This window comes from Amphibalanus amphitrite, unplaced genomic scaffold, assembly GCF_019059575.1.
Source record: "Amphibalanus amphitrite isolate SeventyFive unplaced genomic scaffold, NRLGWU_Aamphi_draft 000217F_arrow, whole genome shotgun sequence".
In the NCBI taxonomy this organism is placed as follows: domain Eukaryota; kingdom Metazoa; phylum Arthropoda; class Thecostraca; order Balanomorpha; family Balanidae; genus Amphibalanus; species Amphibalanus amphitrite.
In genome coordinates, this window is record NW_024881712.1 from 511,923 (window position 1) to 529,351 (window position 17,429).

General features: G+C 49.5%; 2 protein-coding genes across 4 annotated transcripts in view; one reads left to right on the forward strand and one right to left on the reverse strand.

Annotated features, from left to right (window-relative positions):
- The window catches only part of LOC122385390 (protein N-terminal asparagine amidohydrolase-like), a 145,820-nt gene extending 136,816 nt beyond the window's left edge, over nucleotides 1-9,004 (forward strand). Inside the window, exons 5-6 of the mRNA XM_043373631.1 lie at nucleotides 1,978-2,139; nucleotides 8,512-9,004. Of these exons, the coding sequence (XP_043229566.1) occupies nucleotides 1,978-2,139; nucleotides 8,512-8,637 (288 nt within the window). The 3' untranslated portion in view covers nucleotides 8,638-9,004. The remainder of the gene's footprint in view (nucleotides 1-1,977; nucleotides 2,140-8,511) is intronic.
- A 3,860-nt stretch (nucleotides 9,005-12,864) lies between these two features.
- LOC122385387 overlaps nucleotides 12,865-17,429 on the reverse strand; it is a 116,541-nt gene continuing 111,976 nt past the window's right edge. The window contains exons 3-4 of one of the 3 annotated variants that reach the window (XM_043373626.1): nucleotides 14,397-16,228; nucleotides 12,865-14,084 (exon numbers count right to left, since the gene is read on the reverse strand). In XM_043373626.1, the coding sequence (XP_043229561.1) occupies nucleotides 13,437-14,084; nucleotides 14,397-16,228 (2,480 nt within the window). In that variant the 3' untranslated portion in view covers nucleotides 12,865-13,436. Of the gene's footprint in view, nucleotides 16,229-17,429 lie in introns of all 3 variants that reach the window. The other 2 variants (XM_043373627.1, XM_043373625.1) reach the window with 2 other exon arrangements.

Here is a 17,429-nt window from a genome sequence, read left to right on the forward strand (position 1 = left end):
GATAACCGAAGGCACCACACAAGCCCTTGGTGTCGCTGAGCTTTAATCCCATACCGGCCCTCCAAGGGCGCCACGTCAGTGCACTCATTGCCCCACACCCCTCCCTCACACCCGGAGAGGGTAAACTGTGTTATACCTATAGCAACGATTTTACTTCGGTGTACGTTATGTACTATATGTTACTATATGTATATGTTATATAGGTATGTTACTATATGTAACGTATAGTACTTATATGTACTATACGTCATGTACGTTATGTACCGGTATTTCTCACAGTTGACTCAAAATGGTCCAGTATACAATCTGGCCTGCCAAACTTATGGCCAAGGTCAGGCCCAAATCAAAGCGGGATGACAATAGCAGATGCTGGCAAATCGATACTGTATCAGCAGAAACCATTCAGATGGCAAGGAAAATGCCGTGTGTTGATGTTTTGATGTATAAAGGAAACAATAAGGAAAGAAGTCCGGAAAAGGGAGGAAAGATCTTTTCTCGCCGCCTCAATGTTGAGGGGGCGCCGCCCCCTCGGCTCCCAAGTTGGGGGGGGGCAAGCGCCCCCGCTGCCCCCCTGTTCCCGGGTCTATGGTCGAAGGACTCAAAATGCCCGGTGCCGGCGAGGGTTAAAAAACTATCGAGTATCGAGTACGCTTTCTGTGTTGCTATAGCTCTTATTCGTGTTTTACGGGTTGCTAAGGTAAAACGTTTACCAACGTAACGCTAAGGTGTGCTTTTTCGGCCCCTGATCGAGGTAGATTTTCGCGGAAAAGCGAGGATGCTGCCCGTGATGAGAGAAAGCCGATGATGCCTAATTTCAAGGTCTTGGCCGGGTCATCTTACGTCAACGCCCAAAAGTAGAAAAAAAATCTGGCCTGCTAAAACTTTGTGAGCCGTAGCTGTTATCGGGGTTACGAGTACGAGTTCGATGTCAGTTTTGAACAAAGATGATGACTCCATGCATTTGGAGTAGATGGGGTCGGGTCAGGTCAGGTCGACCAGCAGGCTTCCTGCCAGCCATCTAGAGTGTGTGACAACCACCAACGATATAGCTTCGTAAAATGTACATAACCACCAAAATTGAACCAATCAAAACTACTTCTTAAGTTCAAACGGGCACTAAACTCGAAATCAGTTCCAAAAACTGCACTTGTAATTGGAAGCAAATAAAACTCAAAAATTGAACCAAGGTCATCTATATTCGAATCAGGGCCAAATATTTTTTGCCAATACATTTTTAGAGTAGGTGTAAAATTGATTAACTCGAGGTCACTGGAAGTTTCGTTGCAATAGGCTCCTTTTTGCGCGTCTTATTGGGAAAGCCCGGGAGGGGTCCACCATCTGACCCCATTTCCCCTATACAGGCAGGTCCGAGAATAGTCAGGGCTGATGATAGTTAGGTACCTCGTAGTTACTGATGTCATCCGACGAATCGACTGCAACCATTATTTCGACAATCAGACGAACGCTTGGGTCAGTTTTGGCGCGCTCACTCCTTTGAGGGATAAAAAAGGACTAGAATAGTGGCTAGAATAGGTTAAAATATTGTTATGCTGATGTTCCACGCCTATAGCTTATTGACCTATAGGCAATAGGGACTAAGGAGCTCTTGAAGCTATTCTGAATATGACGTTGTATTTGTTGATGTTGCTGACGCCAAGTTCACTGAAGCATACTCAGCTCAAAAAAGCATACTCAGCATCGCCAAAAGTGGGGGGTCGACCCCACCCCGGTTCTCACGAGTGGGGGGGGGGGGTCGCGACCCCCGCGACCCCTCCCGTCGGTGACGCCCCTGGATCTTTAGAAGGGCGTTGAGGGACGCCATTGGGCATGGAGATGGGCATTGGGCATGAAGTGGTCGGGCGCCCACTGAGGGAGTGCTCGGGCGCCCACTGACAGGTGGCTGTTAGTGCTCGGGCGCCCACTGACAGGTGGCTGTTAGTGCTCGGGCGCCCACTGACCGGTGGCTGTTACCGCCAGGTTTTGGATATATACGACTGCCAGCAGGGCTTACTGCGTATCGGCCCGTTCAACTATGAGCCGCTGCGGGCGGTCGACCTGTGGCTGCAGCAGAGTGACGAGGTGCTGCTCAAACACCTCTCCACCAGTCCCGAGGTGGAGCCGCCGCACTTCGCCATGCAGGTGAGCCGTACTGAGCCGCCGCTGCGCCCGGCCGGCGTGGCTGCCAGCGATAGCGAGCGCCGCTGTACACTGATCGGAAACGCCCTCACCACAGGCCACGGGCCTTCCCGGAAGTTCAGATTACTTTTAATGTCGACCAATTACAAATCACGAAATTATTATAATTAGCCCCAAAAAGCTATTCCAGGTGACCAAAAATAACTGCAATCAGTCCCCAAACATGAGGTACCCCAGAACTCGGAAACTGACGTGAAGCAAGAGCTGGATATTAGCTGAATATTCAGAGTCTTGCTGTTAATTAGACACAAAATTCAATTCCCGCACATAAAGTTTCGTCGCGGTCGATCGCGACAAAACCTTCAGTATCCTCGCTTTGTCAACCAGTAAAACGCCTTTTGGGCGAAGAACGAACGAGCGAGAGAGTGAGCCCTGCACGTGCAGAATTGCGAGAGGGTGTTTCCAACTGGCATGTGTACGGCACCATCCTAACCTGTCTATATTAATGTGCCGAATTTGAGCGCAATCGGCCCAGCCGTTCTTTAGATCTGGAAGCGTCACCCTGCACGTGCGCACGTGCAGTAGTACCCTAACCGTTACACAAAGGAATGTAGTGTACATATAATGGTTGCCTACCTGCATGCCGAGTTTCTGTAAATGGGATTTTTAATGCGGAATCATCTGGATGGCAAGACTTGCGCATTGCCAAAGCCTACTATACAGAATCGGAGCGATGCGTTTGAAAGGGTATACTGCAAATGACATACAAATGCATACGCAATTTCAAAACAAAGTTATTTGGCATGCATGCTGCTTGGGAAGGTGTAAAGTATAAACTTGAATTGCATTCGAACGCATTTTGGGCGATATTCATGAGTAACAGAGCACAAAACAACAAGACTCGGGTCACGGCCCAGGACAGATATTTCAGCCTATCGAGCTTGGGTGGCGTTCAGATGGGTATGGTTTGGAAGTGCCTTGCGTAATGTCAAAAAGAGTTTTGCTTTTCACCTGCCAGGGTATCTGGCTACAAAATAAACCATCATTCGGTTATATTTTTCATTTTGGTATCCTAGGTCCCTGAAGCGCTAGAACGCCTGGATCGCCTACTGTGCACCGATAGCTTCGTAACACCAGTATAACGCCTTTTGGGGCGACTAACGGAGCGAGCGAGAGGGTGAGCCTTGCACGTGCGAAATTTCGACGGGGTACCTCCAGCTGACTTGTGCACGGCACCCTACTAACCGGTCTCTAGCGATGTGCCAAATTTGAGCACAATCGGCCCAGCCGTTCTCGAGATCTGGAAGCGGCACCCTGCACGTGCGCACGTGCAAAATGGGTCCCAACTGACTTGTGCACGGCACCCTACTAACCGGTCCCCAACTGTGTACCAAATTTGAGCGCAATCGGTAGAGCCGTTCTCGAGATCTGGAAACGACCCCTGCACGTGCGCACGTGCAGCAGCACCCCAACTCTGGCACATGGACATGCAGTGCCTAGTGGGTGCCTACCCACATGCCAACTTTCAGCGCGATCGGCCAAGTAGTTACCGAGATATTGCAACAATTACAAAACGGACACCTCCGTTTTGCACGTGGCACGTGCATAAGGGGTCACCCACATGCATCGGGAATAGTCCAATACTTGGTAGAAGGAATGAAGCTACCCTACAAAAATTACCGCATGTAAATCGGTCAAGTGGTTGCTGAGATATAAGCGTCGCAGAATCGTGACCACGGCCGGCCGGCCGGCCGGCCGGCCGCTCATACTCAGAAATTTCCGTTATTCTACGTAAGACTCCGCTCGCTTCGCTCGCTCCGTAATAACATCTAGAGTGGACCACCATTTACCAAAACTACTTCTTATGTTCAAACGGGCGCTAAACTCGAAATCAGCTCCAAATACTACAGTTGTAAGTAGAAGCAAATAACACTTGAAAAAAGTAAACCAAGGTCATCTATATTCAAATCAGGGTCAACAATTTTTTAGAGTAGGTGTAAAATTGATTAACTCGAGGTCACTGGAAGTTTCGATGCAATAGGCTCCTTTTTGCGTGTCTTATTGGGAAAGTTCGAGAGGGGTCCACCATCTGACCCCATCCCCCCTATGCAGGCAGGTCCGATGGTAGCCGGGGCATTCCACGTCAAATCGAACAAAAATCGGCTGTTTTGCACCTTACCATCAGCGATTTCATTATAAATTTGTGGGCGAGTTCCTGTGTCGCCCCGGACATTACATTGATGTTTTTTTGCACATTCTGACCACAGGTCTTCTAAATATAGCTCATCAAATTTTTACAAAATGTTGCATCTTCTTATTTTTGAACGACCATAACTTTGGTTGTACTTGTTTGATTTGAATGAAATAAACCTTACTGTTTAGTTAATTTCTTAAGCATTTGTTTAGAATTGCACCTACTTAAATATATGACCTTGAAATTTGCTTCACCCGCGCCCGGCTGGGGTCCTGGATTTCCACGCCCTGTTGGGGGGGGGGGTGTTTGAACACCCCCCCTTCTAACTCGGCTCCTGGGCCACGTAGCGATACGCGGAAGGCGGCGTTCGAAAGAGCGTCAAAAATAATGAGGAAATCACTTCGGTCAATTTTTTGGTCAGGTCAAAGGTCAGGTCACCAGAGGTCATTGAAGGCAAAATTTCGCCGATTTGCAGGTCGAATGTCGACAATTTCCAAGAAGCCAACGCATAACTCGGGAACCAATAGAGCTACAGCGCCGCGGAAAAGCGCATTCGATAGCCCTATTAACGCCCTTTCTGAGTAATTTCTCAGATTTGACCTAACGTCAACGGTTTTGCCTGCAGGGGGCAAAAACTGCAAAAATAGCCGATTTTTTCGAAAACAGTTTTTCTGCAATAACTTTTGACCCAAGCCTTGTACGAGCTTACTTTTACCGGCATCGTGTTCCTCTCGTCAAGACCCATCGAATGAACTATAACTTGACCTTGAAAGGTCAACTTGAAAATTTGACCTCAGGTCAAGGTTATGACCTGACCGGAAAGGGTCATGTTGCATATCAGTCGATCCGTATCGTCGAGCTGAATACTCGAGGGCAGCGCTTTTCGAGGAGCGCTGTGGCCCGAAGGTTTGAACTTTGAATTGTGAAAAACGCCCGCCCGCCGCAAAACGCAAACACCGCAAAACGCACGCCCGAAACGCCAATGCAAAGGTCGCAAAAAATAAACAAACGCCCGCCGCAAACCGCAAATAAAAAAAACGCAAAAACGCCGCAAAACAATAAAACCGCCCGCATCGCACGCCCGCTAACCGCCAACCGAAAACGCCTGAAAATCGCCCGCCCGTATCGTCGAGCTGAATACATCTAAGGCGTTTTCATCGCTCTAGCATGCCTGTATCAAAAGTTATTTGCGAAAAACTGTTAGATACCATTTGTGACCTAAGATGACCTCAGGGCATAAACAGAGGTCACGGACACCATTTTCATGTTCAGTGCGTCTAAACCACTTGTAATTCAGTGTTGGGAGTGTTTATAATGTCTTTCGTCCAAAGGAGGCGCATTTCAATTTTCTCCCATTGACTTATAATGGGGAGGTCGCAAAATTGGCCTGACCTTAGGTCATCGATATCAAAATTCTGAGATAAACATTTGTACATGCTATTGCTCTTAGCAATCGCTGAAAGTTTCAAAGCGATCGGTCACTCGGTGTAGCTATGACAGACATTGAAACTTTTTATGAGGTGAGGTCACTTCAAGTGACCTGGTGACCTGACCTTGAATGACCTTGGTCTGAATTTTCACAACATGTGTAGAATTGATGTATGATAAGGTTTTAACACCCCCCCCCCCCCCCAGCAGGGCGCGGGTTAAGTCTGTTCTTAAGCACAAACATTGAAATAGCAAAAAACACGCCACCTTCGATTTGGCTCATTTTCATATATTTTATTGCCTACCATATTCTTAACAACCTGTGAAAAAATTAGAGTGGGCCATTCATAAGTTTTGAAGAAAATGGCACATATGCAAAGGTATGTTAGCACGCGCAGTTGAGGGGGAAGAGCGAATTTCGCCCCAACCCTCCTGTTTTTCGTCAATATCTCATAATATTAATGCGAAATTAATTATGGCTACCTGTCCAGAATTGAATTGCACATCTCATCCTGCAAGCAATAAGAAAATCGGTTCACAACTGTTCTAGTAGGTAATAGCGGTGTAAAGTGAACATCCTGTCGCCGCGGCGACGCGGCGACTCAGCAGCCGGCGCCAGCCGCTACGCGCCGCCTGAATTGTAGACTGTGCCGGGACGGAAGGGGACGGTTCCGTCTTTACATCGCGCTCCTTACCGCTGATTACGTTCGATTCGCGTCAAATTTTGTGAGAAGACTAAAAAATATACAGGCAATCTTATGGTGAAAGAATTTTGAAAATCGATTGGTAAACAATTGAAATATGAACGTGTAAACAAAAAATTGTGATTGCTGCGTTTCCCGCGTCGGCCGATCCCGCCTCAGCCGGCGACATAGGTATTACTCTTAGCAGGCCTGTAACTGCCATATTTATTATTCGATTAACTAGAAATTCCCCATACATACTCAAAATGTATGTTCTTCGGTATAGCGAAGATAAAAAGACGTGAGGACATCGTTGCGTGATAATGTTTTCGTTGAATCAATTTACTTCATGATGCATTTCCACACGGCTCAAAATTCACCGCAAAATACCGTTTGCCTGAGACACTTTTACTATGGAACTTGAATGATTGACTACGATGACTATGCATTTCCATTCTCGCAGAGTTTGGGATATCACTAATCAACAATCATTCATTTCAGAAAGTGTACACAAGCAAGCATGTCTTGACTCTGTCTTTCAAGGTCACGCGCGGTTGCGTGATGTTGATGCATAAAAACGGCGTTTGCCGCGAAAGTTATGAATGGCCCACTCCATTTTTTTCTTTTTTTACAGATGGTTAGGAACATTGTGACGGACATAATATGTAAAAATTACCCAAATCGAAGGTGGCGTGTTTTTTGATATTTAAATTCTGTTTTAATTCAAGGTCAAATGCATTTCAAGGTCACTTCAATTTAATTTTATAATTAAAAATCAAAGCCTTATCAATTGCCTACAAGACCCTGTTCATATCATTTTGATACCAGAAAAGGAACCAGAGTTATAGACATTAAAAAGATTGATGTGTGGCATTTTTGGCTATATTCGATGACCTATATCTCAGCGATACGTTATCAAATTTCGAAAATATTATACGTAACTCAGTTTTGAACCATGCCCAGTCTGCCGACAAATTTTCAGAAAAATCGAAGGGGATGACGATTGACGGATTTCGGTGTTTGATTTGACGTGGAATGCCCCAGCCAGGGCTGAGGCTAGTTAGGTACGGCCCTCCAGGTATTTAGTGGTTGGTTGCCAACATCACAATAATCGATCTGCATTGATGAATACGTCTAATGGCTGTTGAAAACCACTGCCGAAATGTGTGCACGAACCCTTTCCTCATTTCTATTAAGTCATTTTACAGGAGTGTCTCTGTCATTTAAAGTTATTACAACAAAAGCACATAGGCTAGCCAACCACTCTTTTGCTGGAGGGCCGTACCTCGTAGTTACTGATCCGTCATCCGACGAATCGACTGCAACCATTTTTTTGACAATCAGACGTACGCTTGGGTCAGTTTTGGCGCGCCCACTCCTTTGAGGGATAAAAAGGGACTAGAATAATGGCTACTTAAAAAATACTGTCATGCTGGTGTTCCACGCCCACAGCTTACCTATAACCTATAAGCAATATAGGGACTAGGGAGCTCTTGAAGCTATTCTGAAGTGAATATCACGTTTTTTTTTTTTTTTTGTTGCTGACGCCAACTTCACTGACATGATGGCTCAAAAAGCATACCCAGCATCGCCAAAAGTGTGTGGGGGGGGGGGTCGACCCCCCCCGGTTCTCAAGAGTGGGGGTCGCGACCCCTGTGCCGTCGGTGACAACCCTGCCTCCCCCCCCCCCCACTAGGGCGAAGTTGGCTGAGACCGCCACTGGGGCGCGGGTTAACAAACATCTTCACGTCATGTCTTTAGTGGTCGACACCCAAATGATAGCTTACATATAGCAGAAGAGGTAGACAAAGTTTGATGGAAGTTTACTGTTTAGTTCACTTCTTGCGAAGTAGTAAGCAAAAAACATTTGCAGACAGGCCGCTGGCCCCTCGCCGCGCTGGACCATTTCCGACTGCAGTGTACGCTGGTGCTGACCGCTGTCCGCCGCTGGTGCTGACCGCTGTCCGCCGCTGGTGCTGACCGCTGTCCGCCGCTGGTGCTGACCGCTGTCCGCCGCTGGTGCTGACCGCTGTCCGCTGCTGGTGCTGACCGCTGTCCGCCGTCCGACAGGTCCGCACCTCACTGAAGCACATTCAGGAGCATCCGTTTCCGGCCATCACCATCTTCCCGGACGGCCGTCCGCACTACTTCCGCAAGGACCAGCTGTCGGGCCAGTGGGTGCAGATCCGCTACTGAACGCCCGGCCGGCCCGAGCGCGCCGCGCCGCCAACCAGCCGCCCATTATATTGTTAGCTGTTGAACGCCACTGGTGATACACGATGCGGCCTTGGCGCCGGTGGCCTGCGGTGTCGGCCGGCGAGGAGCGGCCGGGCGCCCGGTCCAGTGACCGCGGCCGGCCGGGCGCTGCGCCGCGCCGCGCCACGCTGAGCTCCTCTTCTCTCTGTGCAGGGCCGCCGAATGGACCTTTTTGTGCAGTTTGCTGATTGACGAAGAGTTGATATTTAATGTAAGCAGCAGTGGTCTAGTATTGTTGACTATGAGTGAGTGAGGATGAGTAGAACACTGCGACTTTGATTTCGATGTATACATAAGTGTCGTTCACGTTGATCGATTATTGCTGAAGGTAAACACACAGATTTAAATGAGATGCTATGAAATGAAACTAGTAGGTATTCAGAGGTGGCGGTTTATGTGCGTATCAGCAACCACACGGTGCCAGTGGAATTTGGCACTTGGTTTGAATAAGTTTAATGAGTCGAACGATGATTTACCCTAATTTACATTTGGATATCCCCGCATGTAGGTATTTAAACTCAAACACAAATGCGACCTGATTAAGTTTAACCTTCCAGGCGGGGGGATTTTTTTTTTGTCCCCCCCCCCCTTTAGTTTTTTCGATATATCTCCAGAACCGCTGCGCCGATCGTCATCTAACTTTCAGTACCCTCCCGGGCATAACTTTTACACATTGTGACTAATATTTTTTCCAAAGACTACAATAGGTTAGCCGCTAATGACGTCGCAGTGACGTCATGTTCTGCCATTTTCGACAAAAAAAAGTTTCGCGAGAAGAGCTGTCAGGCCTACAGCTTTGAAGATACAGAAAAATGCCCGAGACATTAAAGGTGTAGAATTGATAGGGCTATAAAACTGCTATCTCGGATTTTTGAATTTTTAGATGTTGACCTCCAAAATGGAAAACGTTATTTTTTTGATATAATATCAAAAAATCCAAACGTTTTTCGATTTTCGGGAAAACCGGAATATATATGATAGTACCCACAGATTTCTATCCACATACAAAATGTCAGATCGTTACCTCTAAAAATATCAACTTTGAAATTTGGCCTAAGTTGACCTGTGCTGTTTTAGAGTCATATTTTTCCCAGGTTTATGTTTATGTTTATAGATATGGACTTGCATACGCAATACAATCCCAGTGAATTCCGATAAAGTTTTATATCTAAGTTGACCTGACCTTGACCTGACCTTCACCAGGAAGTGACCTAAATTGTACCTGATGGTCTTATAACCAACACTACTCAGTTGGAAAAAATTGGCCATAGAACATGCATCGCACAATCCTAGTAAAGTTGGGTTCATGTGCTGACCCTTGGTGACTTGGCCTGTGACCTGACCTGGTATTATCAGTGACCTCTAATATCAACTTGTGTACTAGGCAACTGACGCCCTATCGCTGATTTTCGACAAAATGCGTTTTACTCGATGGTGTAGCGCATTCCCTAGGAGACCCGTGAACGGTGAAACATTTTATCTTTGACCTGACCTGTGACGTCATCAGTGACCCTGAGGTCAATGAAATCGGAATTCCATGGACAAATTTGACAGGGTTGTCCAACGCCGTTTGAATCTTACGCATCCCTTCAGTAGTTTCGGAGATACGAGGGGGGGGGGCAAAAAAATACTCCCCTCCCCCAGGTTGACCTGGCCTGACCTGAACTGGCCTAAATTAATAAGGACGTCATCTGTGATCAAAACTAACATGAAATACGTGATTAGTACCCCCGAACCCCCATATGAACCTTACTTTACGAAGTTTTAACAGGTCCCGATTTTTCCAACTGTTGGGTCATTGGCCTCACCTGGAAGGTCAACCAATGACCTAGGCCACTGATGTTAGTTGTCGAACTTTCGTCCCCGTCTTGAGTTGAGATGTTAGTTTCACAACGTTTCGGCCAGTTAGACAGACAGACAGACGTTTATTCGGAGTCTCCATACAATGGGTTTTGTGACTTCCACGTCAAGTTACGTCTCCGGCCGTCGTCAGGTGTTCTTTGGCCCTTAGAAGGACCTGGATGTTGGTGGCGTTGCGCCGTACGCGTCATACCGTTCGAATGCTCCTGTAGTCAGCGGGAATCGTACTCGGGTTTCCCCGGTGATAGTCCACGGTTCTAACCACTCCACTACCGAGGCAGTGCCTCGATATGGAGAAGTAACTGGCCGAAACGTTGTGAAACTAACATCTCAACTCAAGACGGGGACGAAATTCCGACAACTAACATCAGTGATACTTACACCTCGTCTCAAGCATTAGGAAGAACTATAAATGACCTAGGCCTTAAAATTGGGTATAACGGCTTCCTATCGTAACGGGCAGCATGCTCGTTTTTTCGGGAGGCTCTAGCTCGCTCAGGTGCCGAACGGCAACAGAGGTCTAACGGACCCCCTCCCCCATCTTTTACGCTCGACGCTGGCAAAACACCAATATGGGCAAGGGTTAACCCACGCCCTGCCGGGGGGGGGTGTTTGAACACCCCCTGCGGTTTTTCGCGAAAATCTCAAAAATGCGCCGCCGTTTTTGGCACACCTTATCATACATCTTTTCGACATACGTTGTGGAATTTTTTTGACCCAGGTCACTTAAGGTCAGGTCACCAGGTCAGTTCAAGTGACCTCACTACATCAAAAGTTCCAATGTCTGCCAAAGCTACACCGAGTGACCGATCGCTTTGAAAATTTCAGAGCTTGATAAGAGCAACATCATGTACAAAATGTATATCTTTAAATTTTAATGTCGATGACCTAAGGTCAGGTCAATTTTGCGACCTCCCCATTGCCTATACTTTGAAAGTCGCCTTTTTTAGACGGAACTCACTATAAACACTCTAAAACACTGAATTACTAGTACGGGGACCCGCAGTTGCTACTGTACAGCGACCCTGAGTAAATTGTCCCAGCACCCTCACAGGGAACAACGATAAGCTGTCAGAGGGCACGCACAGAAAACCTCAGCTGCTCTTGTACAGGGACCGGCAGTCGATATCAATGCTATCGGTTGTTACTGGACAGGAGAGACGGCTAGAGTTGGGGTTCGTGTACAGAAGCAACTGCGGGTCCCCGTACCTATCTTTGACACACTGAACATGAAAATGGTACCCGTGATCCCTTTTTGACCCATGAGATGACCCCTGATGTCATCTCAGGTCACCAATAATATCTTACTGTTTTTCGCGAATAACTTTTGATAGGGGCATGCTAGAGCGACGAAAACACATTGGTTGTATTTGACTCGACGATACGGATTGACTGATATTCAACTTGACCCTTACCGGTCAGGCCATGACCTTGACTTCAGGTCAAATTTTCAACTTGACCTTTCAAGGTCAAGTGATAATTCATTCGACGCGTCTTGACGAGAGGAACATGATGCTGGTAAAAGAAAGTTTGTGCAAGGTTTGAGTAAAAAGTTATTTCAGAAAAACGGTTTCCGAAAAAATCGGCTATTTTGGCAGTTTTTGTCTCCTGCAGGCAAAACCGTTGACGGTAGGTCTAATCCCAGGGAGGTAATCAGAAAGAGCGTTAATAGGGCTATCAACTGCGTTTTTCCGCGGTGCTGTAGTTTTATTAGTTTCCGAGCTGTGCGTCGATTTGTTGAAAAATGTCGACATCTGACCACAAATTGGTGAATTTTGGCTTTCAATGACCTCTAGTGGCCTGACCCTTGACCTGACCAAAAAAGTGGCCATAGTGATTTCTTCCTTATTTTTGAAGCTCTTTCCAACGCCGCCTTTCCCGTATCGCTACATGGCCCAGGAGCCGAGTTAGAAAGGGGGTGTTCAAACACCCCCCCCCCCCCAGCAGGGCGTGGAAATCAAGGACCCCCAGCAGGGCGCGGGACCTTGGTTATTTGCACGTGTGCAGAAAACCTTTATAATGAGTTATGTCAAAAACGAAAAGATAAATAAGTAGGAGTAGAAAGGTCAAATATTCGAGAAACCGCAGGGGGTGTTTACGGGGGGGGGAGGTAAAGTCAAAACACCCTCTTACTCAGCAGGGTCCGGGATATCGCGTGACCAAGTCCCAGGGGCTTGCCACACATTTCAGCATTTTGGTCAACAGTTGAATTATGTTGCATAGTCGTTGACCGTCACACATGTCTAGGTTTACACGCAAACAATGCTTCTTTCTCCTTTACCCGAGTCTTGTGTTTTCTCCAATGCGTGCCAAGAATTACTTGTATTGCCATTTGTGTATCTCTCACACCGCTGTAGTGTCACGTTATTTGAGCAGCATCGTGTGGAAATCACAATATATATTATATATGAATAAAATGATTCCTTTTTTACAGGTTAGCACGAAATGAAGCTATAATAAATACTCATTTCTTTGCTCAGATATACTGTTTTCTGTTTTGTTTTGCATAGTAATGCGCTAACAAGTTCTGTTTCATTCAGATATCCATGCAAACCGGTTCTGTTTTCGTATAAACAGAACATAATACATTATGGTGTTCAAAGAGCATTTCTTCATCACATCGTAACGGATTGCAGGACTAGGCGTTATCTTAACGAGCTTCCCTGTATCTTCATTTAGGCATTTATACATTTCGTGCTATTATTTCCATAACGGCTTCCCTATCCCTAGTGCACTCTCTATCCCTCTTGCTTCACTGAACAGTTCGGTTGATTATGGTGCTCACAGCGTGCTGGAGCAGCTCCGCGGTTTGCTGAGGCGCGGTCCGTCCATCCACTCTCGTTTTCAGAAATCCGGAAGCCTGGCCGCGTCGACTCCGGTCACGTGGCTCCTCCCTCGGCAGTGTCCGCTTCCTTGGTGATCTGCTCACCAGTGACAGGGGCCCGCCCCGCCGGCTGACCCTGCCCTCCCTGAGACGCTATCTGTGGGGACCCGGCTCCTGATGCTGCCTGTGGAAATCCAGCTCCTTCTGGTGCTGCCTGTGGCGACCCGGCACCTTCTGATGCTGCCTGTGGGAATCCGGCTCCTGATGCTGCCTGTGGAAATCCAGCTCCTTCTGATGCTGCCTGTGGGAATCCGGCTCCTTCTGGTGCTGCCTGTGGGGATCCGGCTCCTGATGCTGCCTGTGGAAATCCAGCTCCTTCTGATGCTGCCTGTGGGGACCCGGCTCCTGATGCTGCCTGTGAGAATCCGGCTCCTTCTGGTGCTGCCTGTGGCGACCCGGCACCTTCTGATGCTGCCTGTGGGAATCCGGCTCCTGATGCTGCCTGTGGAAATCCAGCTCCTTCTGATGCTGCCTGTGGGAATCCGGCTCCTTCTGGTGCTGCCTGTGGGGATCCGGCTCCTGATGCTGCCTGTGGAAATCCAGCTCCTTCTGATGCTGCCTGTGGGGACCCGGCTTCTGATGCTGCCTGTGGGGATCCGGCTCCTGATGCTGCCTGTGGAAATCCAGCTCCTTCTGATGCTGCCTGTGGGGACCCGGCTTCTGATGCTGCCTGTGGGGACCCGGCTCCTGATGCTGCCTGTGGGGACCCAGCTCCTTCTGATGCTGCCTGTGGGAATCCGGCTCCTTCTGATGCTGCCTGTGGCGATCCGGCTCCTGATGCTGCCTGTGGGAATCCGGCTCCTTCTGATGCTGCCTGTGGGGATCCGGCTCCTGATGCTGCCTGTGGAAACCCAGCACCTTCTGATGCTGCCTGTGGGAATCCGGCTCCTTCTGATGCTGCCTGTGGGGATCCGGCTCCTGATGCTGCCTGTGGGGATCCGGCTCCTGATGCTGCCTGTGGGGATCCGGCTCCTTCTGATGCTGCCTGTGGGGATCCGGCTCCTGATGCTGCCTGTGGGGATCCGGCTCCTTGGGTTGACCGTTCCGCCCACGGTGGCTCGTGCCTTGCTGCTGCAGGTGGTTCTATCGCCGCCGACGGCGCGGACGTGCCGGGCTGCTGCCGCTCCGAGTGGCCGTCGGCCGGCTGGTCCGAGCCGGCTACCCGGGCGACCGACTCCCGCTGGACTGGCGCCGCCCGTCTGGCGTCGCGATCGGGGGCCACCTCATGAGCGCTGGCGGTCTCTGATGGGAGCTGTGATGGCTTGGCTCTGTATGATTGATGTGCTTCTTCAAGGAAGGCAGCGGTCTCGGCCTCAGCGGGCCCCGCTGGTGGAGTTGGAGAGTCGGCCCCCCGTAACTCCTCTGAGGGCCGCCAGTTGGCAGCTGCCTCCGACTGCAGCACCGGGCCGCGCATGGCCTCCTCACTGTGACTGACGGGACCAGCTCGCGGCGGCAGCTCTAGATCTGTCTCGCCACCGGTGTCATCAGTCGTACTGGACCCGCCGGGCTCCGCCACGTGCAGTTCCGTCTTCAGTATATCGATCATTGGGCGGGCGGCATCCTCTGTTTTGGCTGGCTGGTCTTCTGGCTCTTCAGCGAGGTTGTCAGCGGAATGTCGTTCAATGTGTGTTGTCCTTTCCGTTTCTGATTTAGGACGCATGCTGTCTTCTGCGCTGCGCTCCACATTGAGCTGTTCATGAACTTCCGTTTTGATGGGCTCTTTGTCGCCGGCTTCAGTTTTGACCACGTCGGCTCTGTCCTCGACTTGTGGATCTTTCTTTAATATTCCAGTGCTGGGCTCATTATACTCTAATTTGAGACATCCCTTTTCATCGGTAACTTCCTCCATTACTTTTGCTAACTGGAACAGTCTCGGGTTTGACTTCTCAATGTCTGAGAGTGACACCAATTTTCTCTTGATTAGCTCACGTTTGCGTATTTCGGTTGTAAGCTTCTGCCGCATTGTTTTGTGCAATGCATTCTTCTTCAGCAGAGTTTTTGCACAATATTCGTAGTCCTTCTGACTCTTAGCTTCATCTTCCCCAGACTTCTCCTCCAACTCAGTCAGAATAGTTCTAGTCTTAGCTTCTTGATCTTGCTCCTCCAACCGGCTCGTTTCCAAGACTTCCATCCGCTTTCTTTCCTTGATGAGTAATTCCTCAAGCAGTTTGAGCCGCTGCTGCTCCTCGTCCCTCTCGTTGTCTCTGAGGAGCTTGTTCTCTTCAATGCGCATCCTCAGTTCCTCGATGCGGTTGTTGAGCTCGTGGGAGGTGGCCTCCTCCTCGATCCGCTGAGTGTCGTGCAGGCCGCGACGCTCCTCGCTCTTCTCTCGCTGACGGGCCAGCGCCTGTGTCAGCCGGGCGATGAGCTCCTCCTCGAGGATCCTGGCCACAGTGCGGCGCTTTTCTCGCTCTCTGGCGCGTTCCTGCTCTGTCTGCAGCTCGGCCAGCAACCTGCGCAGCAGCTCCTTTTCCAGAACCTCTTCTTCCAGCCGCAGCTCCTTGCGCTCCTTGCTCGACTCTCGCGTGCGCTCTATCTCACGTTCCACCTCACGCTCGCGCAGCAATTCGCGCTGCGTCTCCAGCGCGCGCCGCAGCTGGCCCTCCACCTCGAGGTCGCGCTGCGTCTCCAGCTGGCGCTGGTACTCGCGGTGCTGGCGCCGCCGGCGGCGCAGCTGGTGGCGTCGCTGTCGCGCGCGCCGGTCCCACCAGGCCGGGTCGTCGGCACTGCTGGCGCTGGCCGGCCGGCCGGCCGTACTCCAGTCGCCGTGGCCGCTGTCCGCCTCACCTGGCCGGCAAAAGGCGGGGAGAGGTGGAGCAAGTCAGGCACACCATCGGCGCCGCTATCACGCCTTCTATGGCTTTCATGTTACTATTTTTGTTACCATGATAGGATTGCAAATGTCCACCGTTCAGCCTGCAATGGAAGTGCCGAGAAATGGAAAAGACCTCGTTTTCATCTAATAAATATGATTCTGAGGGTGCCAAAGTATATCCCAGAAAAATATTGATGACAATAGGGAAGAGTTCTAACATGGATGAAGTATTTCTGGATAGGACACTCCCTATTCCCCAACACTAGCGCCGGCGACCAAGCGATTGCCCTGGTGGCGGAGCGCCGAAACATCGGCGGCGAGTGCACTGGCGGCCGCCACACCGGCTTGCGTGCTGAAAACGCGGTAAGGGAGAGCGAAATTAGTGGGCTTTAGCTCGTAAGACACGATTTCAGACACTTTAAACAATCATATTTTTAGTCCTTTCTAATTATAACTATGGCTCCATTCAGTCACTATCACATAGGTACGGAACCATTACACACGATCCACCCATATCACACAAGGCTAAATGGCGCCTACGCCCTCGCCGTCGTGCGTGGTCGGAAAATACGGCGGAGTGTCCCATCCAGGCCTAATCCATGGTTCTAAAATCTAAGCAGCTTTTCGACATTTGTGGTGATACGCGGCGTGTATGCCGCACTCTCAGTAAACTACGACCACTAAAGTCAGGACGGTTAAACCAGTAAAACGCCTTTTGGGCGGAGAACGAGCGAACGAGATAGTGAGTCCTGCACGTGCGCAAGGGCGAGAGGGTACTTCCAACGGGCTTGTGCAAAGCACCCTTCTAACCGGTCGCTAGCGGTGTGCCAAATGTGAACGCAATCGGCCCAGCCGTTCCTAAGATCTGGAAGCGGCATTCTGCACGTGCGCACGTGCAAGCGGGGTCCAAACTGACTTTGGCACGGCACCCTACTAACTGGTCCCCAGCCGTGTACCAAATTTGAGCGCAATCGGCCCAGCCGTTCTCGAGATCTGGGAGCGCCCCCTGCACGTGCGCACGTGCTGTAGCACCCCAACCTTAAAGGGACCCTCCCACCTTCAAAAAAGTTAACAAATTGGCATGAAAGTGATGTCGCTCGGTTCAGAAAGAGCGAAAACGAATATCTACCAAATTTCATCGAAAATATTCACCGGTTTTCAAGATATTAGACT